This window comes from Rana temporaria, chromosome 1 (genome assembly GCF_905171775.1).
Source record: "Rana temporaria chromosome 1, aRanTem1.1, whole genome shotgun sequence".
Classification (NCBI taxonomy): Eukaryota; Metazoa; Chordata; class Amphibia; order Anura; family Ranidae; genus Rana; species Rana temporaria.
Window position 1 is genome coordinate 391,903,635 of NC_053489.1, and position 12,001 is coordinate 391,915,635.

The 12,001-nt window shown below is 40.6% G+C and overlaps 1 protein-coding gene across 6 annotated transcripts in view; it reads right to left on the bottom strand.

Moving 5' to 3' along the window:
- The window catches only part of TCF3 (transcription factor 3), a 137,623-nt gene that overhangs the window by 54,223 nt on the left and 71,399 nt on the right, over positions 1 to 12,001 (bottom strand). For all 6 annotated transcript variants that reach the window (XM_040322629.1, XM_040322631.1, XM_040322630.1 and 3 more), the window contains one exon: positions 3,194 to 3,296. In XM_040322629.1, the coding sequence (XP_040178563.1) occupies positions 3,194 to 3,296 (103 nt within the window). The remainder of the gene's footprint in view (positions 1 to 3,193; positions 3,297 to 12,001) is intronic.

Genomic DNA, 12,001 nt, shown 5'->3' on the forward strand with positions numbered 1-12,001 from the left:
ACCATGTAGCAAAATGGCACATAGTCACCTGTGCTACTGGGTAACAGTGGCACACTTATTTGGGAAAGGAAACATTTGCAACTACAACAATTTACAAGATGATCAAACTGCCGACTTATGGCTATAAGCCACCTCAGATTCCCTTTGGACCAAAATGGCTAGTTCAGTGTAAACATGTTTTCTAGAAACAAGAAAAAAAGACTATACATTTTAGTTAAAGTGATATTAAAGTCTTGTTTTTGCATTTTTAAAATAAAAAAAGTTGTTGTACATACTGCTTTGTGCAATGGCTTTGCACAGAGAAGCCCAGATCCTCTCCCCAGGTCCTGCGTAGTGTCACCACAGCAGGCAGCTGGCTATGGGGGCATTCTGAGCCGCTGCACTGTGCGTCCATTCAGACACACAGCTGTTCCACCCCCTCTCCCCCTCATTGGCTCACTGACTTGGATTGACAGCAGCGGTTGCCAAGGGCTCCTGCTGCGGTCTCAGCCAATGAGGAAGGAGAGTGCCCAGACAGTTGAGACTCTCGTGCAAATTGCTGGATCGAGATGGGGCTCAGGTAAGTATTAGGGGGGCGGCTGCACACAGTTTTTATCTTAATGCAAAGAATGCATTAACGTGGATGTAAACCCGAATTTGTTTTTTTTTTTGGTTTTTATGTCACAATGTAGAGTATAAGATTTCCTATCATCTGTGCCCAGTCTGGCAACACAGAGTTAATCCAGCTCTGAGCAATCCTCTTATTGTTCAGTGAAATAAAACGGTCTTAGAGAAAAAAAAATGTAGTCTGTTCCGCCCCCTTGCTGTGAGTGACAGGTTATTTACATATATCATGCACTAGCCTGGAGACAGGCATTATTTAATTCCCACCCCCACTTCTTTTCTGAAGTCATGTGGTTACTTTTCTGGATTTTGACTGGATGTTAGTGATCATAGCAGAATTTAGTGTAAGGAATACACAGGAAAAAAATGCATGTTGACAAGGGGAGTGTAGAGGAGGGCGGGGAGTCTGACATCACTACTCCACCCACAGAGCTCCAGAAAACAAACCCACCCACACAGAATCTGCAGCTTTTCAGTTCTTATGACAGAAAGAGGGGAGAGACATTTGATGGGTAAGGATACATGCAGGAGGCATGTATATCCTTATAGATCACCACTATGGCAGTAGTTTAAAAAGGATGAGAGTGGGTTTACATCCACTTTAAGGTTGGAAAAAAAAAAAGAAAAAAAAAAGAAAAACTGCCCTGACAAACTGTTGAAATAAAATCTTAGGCACACACAGCAAGCATTATTTTGCATTAAGAGAAACAGAAAAAAAAACCATTACTGTGCACCACCAATAGGAAAAAAAGCATAAAATTACACATGTAATGAGCAAATAGACCCATCATGACATACATATAGAATTATAATTCATATATAAAAAAGAACTTCAATTAGAAAAAGAAAAAAAAAAAATATCTTGATGAATGAGATTTTACTTTTCCCCCCCTTTTCTAGAAGTGATACAAGACTTTAGTATTTTATCATTTAAAAATAACATGCCATACTTCCCTGCTCTGTGCAGTGGATTTGCAAGGAGCAGCCCAGATCCTCTTTATGCGTCCCTCATTGGCACTCCTGGCCTCTCCCTCCCCCACTATTGAATGTACCATTTAATCCGGACAGCCTTTCCTACACCCATATGCTCCACCGGACTCAGACTGGAGTTTTTCAATTGCGCCATTTGGTACACAGTTATCCGTGTATTTTGGTCTCTCAGATTTACAGTCTAAACTTCAGATCCCGAAATCCCTCTTCTACTCCTATCTACAAGTCAAACATTTATTCTCTGTTAGATTCCCTGGCCTCTCTCTAGATAAAGCTTTAAACTCCTATGCACTCACCATTACGAACCCCACTTAATATTGACTATACACAAAATCCTCCAAGAGGCTCCCACTTTGACAGAATCGAGTCACTCTTACATGAGCTTGTATCCTCCAACAAACCATCTCCTTGTCAGACTGGGGTAAAATTTGGGAATCTTCCTCGAAGGTCTCTCACTGCATGGAGCAGAAGGAGATGGCCTACAAAATCATAATGTTCTGGTACAGGACTCCTGATATTTCACATGCCAGGAATCCACAGGCATCCCAAAAGTGCTGGAGATGCGTCAAGGAGATAGGCTCCCATTACTATATTTTTGGGGAATGTCCCCTCATCAAACCCATCTGGACTTATGTTCAAACCCTTTTACAAGACCTTCTACACATGGATATACCCTTAAACCCTCTACACTGCCTGTTGGGACTTCCTCTCCCGGGTATTTCTAAATCAGCACACAAACTGATGGATTTTATACTCTTAGCAGCTACAAAAGCAATTCCAGGTTGTTAGCAGCTGAGAACTGGTAGGGGGAGAGGATGAAAGCCATCTTATATAGCTGAAACTTGTAGGATGGAACATCTGACAGTCTATTGAAGATTCCCCATTATGGTTCAATCAAAATTGGGAAGTCTGGGATGACTCCAACTACTGTCCAGAAATGTCCCTCCCTGAATGATAGATAGTTTATGTTCAATTACTGTTATAATGCATAGCTCTTCGATCCCATAATCTACCGATACACAGTGTCCCCTCCCCTATCCTTATACTTCTGGTTTCCGGTTTATTTTTTTATTAATTTAATTTTTTTATTTTCCCTTTTGACGAACTCAAGTTTGTCAAGATGCCAGTTAATATATTAAACTGTTCTCCAATATGCTGAACTCTGACTTTCCAGACTTTATAGATGTCTCTATGCGATTTGGAGGTTTGCGTGTATTTTTTTTCTACTTTTGTTCCTCTAATTCAGTGTTTCTCAATTCCAGTCCTCAGGCCCCCCCAACAGGTCAGGTTTTCAGGATTTCCATTATTTTGCACAGGTGATTTGATCAGTTTCACTGCCTTAGTAATCACCACAGCCTTTTCATCTGAGGGAAATCCTGAAAACCTGACCTGTTGGGGGGGCCTGAGGACTGGAATTGAGAAACACTGCTCTAATTATATATCTCATTGACAACGCTTGCATAGCCTTGTATTCAAACAAACACACACACACACACACACACACACACACACACACACACACACTACAAAAATGATCCAAACAATACCAGAAAATGGCAGCTATAGTAGTTTAGTTGCACTTTAGGTGGCATATACTCACCAGCCACGTAGAATCCTCCGCCAGGGTAAAGAGAATTAGGTGGTTTAGAGGTATAACTTCCACGGTCTCCACTATATTCTTCACCTGAGTTGGAAGGGTAAACCTGTAGAATGACACGAGTTACAAAGTTAAAATATTAAAGAAGAAAAGTTATATATCGGTATTCTTTTGACACTTCTGTTCAAAGATTTGGTTAAGTGCCTCATACAGCTATATTGCTTTGTAAAATAAAGTTGTATACGTTCAGTGAGCATGTCCCATCACGCTCTCACTGATCACTCCCCTTCCTACTCTCCTTTGAAGAACACCACTTCCCATTTCCTGGGATCATGGGTGATTGGATTACATTTGCCGTTTTGGATAGTGGCCACTGTCGGACATAACCGTATCACAGAACTAGTTCTGCAAATGGGACATTAACATATCTTCAGCGTGGCACACATTGCAGCGATGTGGGTGGGACTACACCTGTCATACCATACTTTCACATTCCTCTGCAGATCAACAAAATAAAATCTAGTATGAAGGTCTACCTAAACCAGTGTTTAACCTTTTTTTGGTCAAGTCACCCTTTACAATTATGCACAATCTCAAGGCACCCCATTCTAAAATGTCAAATAGTTTTCCATAACACAACATATGTAGGACACCTAATGTTAGGAGGCGATTTATTCACCCAAAGCAAAATAACTTTTGCACACTGGTACTGCCTAGTTTTTCAAGGTTTCTCGTCTCCCTCACTCAGCTAATGTGACCCCCCCCCCCCCCCGTGCTGATGGAGAGGGGCAGGGGACGGGCAGACAAGAATGCTGTGCAGGCGACCGACATCTTTCTCATCAACTGATGACATCATTGGTTGTTAGGACGCTGGTGGTTGGAAGGCCATAATGGTGCACAATAAAGACCTGTGGCTTTGTGCAACTAAAAGGCAGGCTTCATCCAAATGCTGGCTTGTATTCAATTTTGGGGCAATTTTTAAGCATTTTTGCCAGGGCATCCCTGAACAAAACGGCACCCTGGTTGAAAAACACTAACCCAAACAATCCTTTTAAATAACCTCCATTGTGGTAGATTGTCAGGCTATACAATCAGGACCTTTTATTGCCAATATATAAAAAAATTACTGTGTATGGCCATCTTAAAGTGGGAGGTTCAATATCAAATCTTGCAGTGTGCCGTCAAGCTGTTTTCAGAGACTGGGAACGGAGACAAAGCATTTAGAAAGCTCAAAAGTAGTAAAGCGCAAAGATCATCAGCAGTGTAATCAAACTCTTTCATACTGGGATGATCAGGCCGATTCTGCCGAATCTCTCAATTTATTTATGGGGGAAGGGAAGCAAACTACCACTGTGCCATCTGCTCCATCATGGCACTGTGCCAACACTCAGGGCAGGTGGATACAGAGAAGAGGCATCTAAAATCAAAAGACAACAGGGACAGCCCAAGTAAAAAATAAGCAAACACATTATTCCGACACATCATGTTAGCATTTTATCATGGATTGGTGTGCACCCTTTGTATCAAACGGTGAAGATTTTGCTCTCCCAGTCTGCACATTCTTTACACAAGACCACTGCAATACGGCTTCTGTTTTGCTGCATGATACTCCAAATCACGAACAAGAAACAGAAATGGCAGCATAATAGATAACTGAAATTCTGACATAAGTCAGATAGCAATGTAAGCAAGGTCCAGTCAGAATGTTTTGCTTGGGCACCATCCTACTGCACTCAAAGTCTGGGCATAAAAGCTTTTACAATAATGGATCTAAAGCCACCTTATGAGCACCAAATGTTTTTGAAAACCCAGATATTACCTTGCAAGAGTAGCCATGACATTATCACTTTGTGCACAAGCTGCCAGAAATAAAAGACTTCCCAAAAAGGGAACACACATTTCAATATATAAAAACTTTTTTTTTTTTTTTACAAACAGCTTGGCAGGAATGTAGGATTTAGTCACAACTATACTACAAGATCAGAAATTAGGTTTGTCGCTTTGGATAGCGTGTACAAGAACCCGAGAGATGAAGAGTTTAATGAAAGACTCCTATAAAGAGGCCAAATGGATAAACGATCCATGAGCTACCACCCACCCGGGCTTAATGATTTGTTAAGCTTTAAACCATTTCCATAGAAGCCGTTTAGAACCAGATTCCAAGATGACTGTCAAATACAGGAGTTAGCAACAGACATTTGCGTTTTTTGTTTGGACAAGTATATTTTTGGTTACACGAACGTACGTAGAAATTGAGGAAAAATATAACTGGAAAAATTTACTTTATAGGCACCACTGATAAAAAAAAGTAATACATTTTATTAAACACACCATATAAATATAAAATCAGATTTTAAAGACTAATTGAGAAAACACACACAGTAGTGTACTGGTGACAACCCCAACTATTGTCACGTCGGCTAGTACAAAGTATGAATTACAGGAGGTTCGACATGTTTCATAGGGAACCACTTCTTCAGGAGATTATATACAATTTCTCTGACATGGTTATGAAGGATCAAACCAAGTCGGCTTAGCTCCCCCACAGTATTCAAAATATTGTTAAATGGATAGTCTGTAAAGGTGTGAACGGAACCTCAAGCTAGTATTTGAGAAGCACTTCAGGGCCGCAAAGATGTCTAAAAGACTAAAAAAGACTAAATGTCCATTAAGAGCATACACTTTTGTGTTTGTGTATAAAACACTCTAAGGTGTGTGGCAATTTATGTGGTGTGTTTAATAAAAATGTATTACTTAATTAAACACACCACATAAATATAAAAACAAATTTAAAAAAGACATTACCTCTCTCCAAGTGTGCTCCTGCAGTCTGGCTTGAGGGGAGTTGCCATACACCTTAGAGTGTTTATACACAACCGCAAAAGCGTATGCCATTAACGGACGTTTAGTCTGTGGACACTCCTATATAACACTGAAGAGTGATCCACTATATATGGTGGACTTATCTGTGAGGAGGTTCTGTTCACACCTTTACGGACTATCCATTTGATCCTACATAGCCATGTCGGAGAAATTGTATACAAGCTCCTGAAGAAGTGGTTCCCTGCAAAACATGTCGAACTTACCGTAATTCATACTTTGTACTAGCCGTCGTGGCAATAGTTGGGGTTGTCACCAGTATACTACTGTGTGTGTTTGTGTGTGTGTGTGTGTGTGTGTTTTCTCAATTAGTCTTAAATTCAGATTTTATATTTATGTGGTGCGTTTAATAAAATGTATTACATTTTATCAGTGGTGCCTATAAAGTCCATTTTTCCAGTTAGATTTTTCCTCAATACTCATTATGCATGTATGTAGTTCTTTAAATCTGGTTGTCATGCTTGTTGTGTTATAGCTGTGCCTGTGTGGGTTGTTCCGCGATACGTGTGGGCATTCGGCTGCCACTGACAGGACAGTTTTACTGGTCTGTGTGTATATAGAGGGGTAGGTGGCTCCTGTTTTAGTGAGGATTCAAGGAAGAATACACATGCCTTTTCTATGCCAGAATTTAGCTTTAAATATTACATTGGATGATGTCACAAACATGCTAGGAGGTGCCTGCACTGAAATATTCTATGTAAACCAGCAGATGGCATATGCACAGCCAGAGGTGAAAAAAAAAAAAAAAAAAAAAAAAAAACACAAACATAAAAACCGAGCGAGAAGACAAAGCTGAAAGCTTTACACTATCTAAGCAAGAGCTGCTGCTTCCTTACATATTTAAATATAAAACAAAATAGGATCACTAATATGTACATAAAACACAAAGACAGCAGTGAATGATGACTTAAAGAAATAGGAACGTCCTCTATCCCATACAGTGATGCATGTATAAAGCACTGAGGAATTCCACTCCCCCTCCCAAGAGATCTCCAGAGCTTTTCCCAGACTAGAGGCTCAGATTTCACTGGAGCCAAATTAACCCTTCTGTAAAAAAAGGTAAAACCAGAGGGTTACTTGGACGTTTTTTCCACCTCTATGAGACCATCAAAATTCAACCAGCTTGCCACATGAATAATAAAACAGTTGCAGCTTACTCTTCTCAATTTACCGTAGGCCCAAATTTTTTTTAGAATCTTAAATATATATAAATCGCATAGGTAACAATGGTTCACAGGACACCAATATCTTCAAACACCGGGTTAATTCTGGACTGCAAATCTGCAAAAACCACTCCAAAAAACAGAATTGTATACTCCTAATATATATATTTTAGGCACATGTGCCTCCGCGTTTTTCACTATAAAAACCAAAACATCCCTAGATTACAGGCGGGAGCTGAAGGAGTTAATCGCTACTCAGGAAGCAGTAAATCAGACAAAATCTCCTCCGCCCTTTCTCAGCCCCCTGTAAGTGTTAGAAAAGGCTGGGGGCTTGCTCCCCCCTCCAGGAGAATGAAGTAATTTCCTCTTCACTGTCTGGCTGGAAAGTGGGGTGAGGGGGTGTTAAAGCACCAGGGGAGTGGTGAGTAGCAGCAAGCCTGACACATTAGTTTGTTTTACTGTGCTCTTCAACATACATAGCACCTACATTTTAGGACAAGATCCTTAAACTTACACAACAGTTCGATATAAACTGTATTTCTAGATAAAAGATTGTTTTTTATTTAAATGTTTTTATAGCAAACACAAGTTTTTAAAATATAGATATAGAAGATTTAAGCTCAACTCCATGCAATCGGCTTAATACACAGGACTGGATGGACACTTACTTTGGCAATATTTCAGCCGAGATGGGACAAAAACCCAACTAGATTGCCAAGCTTACTTTTCCCAACTGCAGTTGTTTAGGTGTACACTCGCCCCCATCACTGAGCTGACTGATGAAGTTATCCCTGCTCTGTCCTCCATCTGATTGACTCCTAGTACTGCTGTGCAGTGGATTACAGGTCTCGTTAAAACATCATAATCAGATACCAACCCCCCAATTGACTAATACATTTTCAAAAGTTTGCACACAACAGAATTAATGAGGTCTTTGAAAACACATTATTGATAAAGTTCAGTTTTTAAATTAAATTGCATCTTGTGCAATGCTATCCTTAACCTGGACACAAGTGTAAAAAAATATTTATTTTCTGGGAGTTTAGCTTTGTTACCTCCAATTGTTGGTATGCTACATCCAGAGGGTTGCTGGGGATGCTAAAATCTTAAATGCATTAAACTGCATACCACTGCTGGCTTTGATTTTCCTGTTCATCTGCTAATAGTTTCTCTTCTCATATAGTGATGGGGGGGGGGGTATCGCTCTTCAACTCATCGATGCAGATATTGTCTGTTAATATCATCACAAAATAAAATAAAAGGCTCGCTTTCAAAGTCCCTTCAAAGAAATCCTTATATCCAGTGAAAAGAATACTAGTTACTTTTGGAGTTGAAGAGTGAGCAAACCCCCATCATTACTGTATGAACAGACCTTTTACACTGATCTGTTTTGATGCGTTTTTGGCATTTAAAAAGTGGAAGAAAACGCATGAATAATTTATCCCTTTAAAATCTTCTGGAACTCTACACACCAATGCACTGCGGATACAGTCTTTTTTTCCAAAGTCCTGCATGCTGCAATTTGGTGCATGTTTAAAGAGCGCACCAAAACGCACTTACCCATTGAAATAAATGGAAAAACGCATTAACACACCCATGGTGTTTTTGGTGCTTTTTGGGGTCACATGTCCAAGTTTCACAGGTGCAGGCTGGGCGTGAGGAATACAGAGAAGGCACAAAAACGCATGCGTTATTTCCGCATTTATTTCAGAGAAACTGTGTGAAAGGGCCCCAAATCTGGCCACACACTTTTTTGTTAAGACAGAAAAAAAGAAAGCCAACAGTGTTATGCAGCATAATACAAGCTTTTCAGCATCCCCAGCAACCCTCTAACGGCATACAACTGGAGGTAAGCAAGCTGGACCCAGCAAATGTCAAAAACAGCTTATTCCTGGAGCTTAGCTTTAAAAAGTTACTGCCAGAATACAATGCAAACACTGGTTTCTCCATTATCCAGGATCAAAACGCAAACACAGCCACAACAATATATTTAAGCAACAACTTGTAATGCATCTAACAATTAGAGCAAAAATGAACAAACAAATAAGGTCAACTGTGTTTAAGAGCCACATAGGAGTTTATTTGAACCTTCTCGAAAACCTTCTGTGCTGAAACTAAATCAAATGGATGGTCATAGATGAAGTACAAAGTAGTAAGTTGGCTCTATCAATACTCCCTAGAGAAAAAATAAAATAAATATGCAAAAAAGCTTCTCTGAAAAGAAAAAAGCACTACAGGGGAACTCCTGATTTTATATGGTAGATGTACACTCACAGGCCACTTTATTTAGGTATACTTTGCTAGAGTTGGACCCCCTTTTGCCTTCAGAACTGCCTTAATTCTTCATTCAACAAGGTGTTGGAAACATTCCTCAGATTTTGGGCCATAGTGACATGATGGCATCACGCAGTTGCTGCAGATTTGTCGGCTGCACATGCATGATGCAAATTTCCCATGCCAACACATCCCAAAGGTGCTCTACTGGATTGAGATCTGGTGACAGTGGAGGCCATTGGAGTACAGTGAACTCATTGTCATGTTCAAGAAACCAGTGGTGAGATGATCTGAGCCTTGTGACATGGTGCATTATCCTGCTGGAAGTAGCCATCAGAAGATGGGTACACTGTAGTGATAAAGGGATGGACATGGGCAGAAACAATACTCGGTTAGCATTTATATGGTGTCAAGTGATACTAAAGGGTCCAAAGTGTGCCAAGAAAATATCCCCAAACCATTACACCACAAACCTGAACCGTTGATACAAGGCAGGATGGATCCATGCTTTCATGTTTACACCAAATTCTGGCGCTACCATCTAGTGTCGCAGCTGAAATCGAGACTCATCAGACCAGGCAATGTTTATTCAATCTTCTAATCTTCTATTGTCCAATTTTGGTGAGCCTGTGTGAACTGTAGCCTCTAAGCTGACAGGAATAGCACCCGGTGTGGCCTTCCGCTTCAAGGTTCGAAGTGTTGTGCATTCAGGAGATTCATATTCTGCATACCTTGGTTGTAAGGAGCAGTTATTTGAGTTACTATTGCCTTCTATCATCTCAAACCAGTCTGCCATTCTCCTCTGACTCCACAACTGCCACTCGCTGGATATTTTCTCTTTTTTGGACCATTCTCTGTAAACCCTAGAGATGGTTGTGTGCGAAAATCCCAGTAGATCAGCAGTTTTTGAAATACTCCGATCAGCCTGTCTGGCACCAACAACCATGCGACATTCAAAGTCACTTAAATCCCCTTTCTTGCCCATTCTGATGCTTGGTTTGAACTTCAGCAAGTAGTCTTCACCATGTCTAGATGCATTGGGTTGCTGCCATGTGGTTGGCTGATTAGCAATTTGTGTTACCAGGCAATTGAACAGGTGTACCTAATAAAGTAGCCGGTGAACGTAAATGTTTTCTATTCCATGGCAGTTGAATTTGACCATTACAGAAGAGACTTCACTCGAGTGCAATGTAGGCAGACTTTAGAAACAAGAGAAAAATGCATGTAAAATGAAATGGTTATCCTCTGGATTCAATGTTTTCTAAATCACCAGCCCTAAAGTAGTATTCAGGTCTGGAACTCTGGGTCTGATTTAGACTATACTGAAACAGGAGGCAGCCAGGCTACTAGTATTTTCAATAGATTAGCCATTCCCGCATCCTGAGCTTCCAACAGGGTTTTCTTTTACTAATGAACTCACAAATAATGTAAAGGATATTGCAAAGACATACTTGGATAACACATTTAACGGAGAAAAGTCAACTGCTCTATAGACTTTTAGGCCCCGTCCATATCTAGCAGTCTGGGATCATGGGCGGAATCGCCCGCAAATACAAATCACACTGCAATGCTGGCAAAACGCAGCACAACTGTTCAGGTGCCATGCCTTTTCAATGTCACCCAAACAAGGTGCAGTTTTACCACACTGCAAGCTTTGATACGAATATTTATCGGTAAAATGGATTCAGGGAATAGAATGCCCTTGCTTATTCAAAATTAATGTGAAGACTTCTGGTTGTAGACTCCATTCCAAGTCTCAGATCTAAAAATTGGCTGATAAACTCTGGTAGAGTTTTAAAAACCATGGAGATGGAAAGCTATACAGGCAGTCCCCAAGTTACATACATCCAACTGATACTTCGAGGGAGACAACAGAAAGTGAGAAGAAATCTACTAGGAAGGGAAAGGAGAGTACCTGTTCCAACTTGAATAAAATTGAATAAAAAGCCCCCCTTATACATACTTGAGCCCCATCTCGATCCAGCAATGTGCATGAGAGCAGTGGCTATCATGTGGCCCGTGTCCTCATTGGCTCACAAAGAAGCAGGAGTCATTGGCTCCGGCTGCTGTCAATCCACAGGCAGTGAGCCAATGAGAAGAGTGGGGGCAGGGCCAAGCCGCACTCCATACGTAAATGGACAATGTCCAATCACAGGAGCTTGACTCAGGAGTGAGCCTGCAGGGGACCCAAACAGAAGAGGAATGGGGCTGCTCATGTTTTGAAAAAAAGGAAAAACAAAAATTACCTTTAGAACGAGTCATGAATATATTTTTTTGGGCTCAAAGATAAAAAAAAAAAAAAAAAACGACCAGACCAGCAAAGCCCACCATTAAAGGCAAAGGATAGCAGAAGCTGTTTCATATTGCACAACACAAAACAAAAAACCTGAGGAAACACAAACTTCCAATGCATGTTCATGAAAGAAAGTAAATTTAAGGGTCCTTTCACACGGGCGGACCCGTCCGTTTTTTAGGCAGACCTGAACGGGTGGTC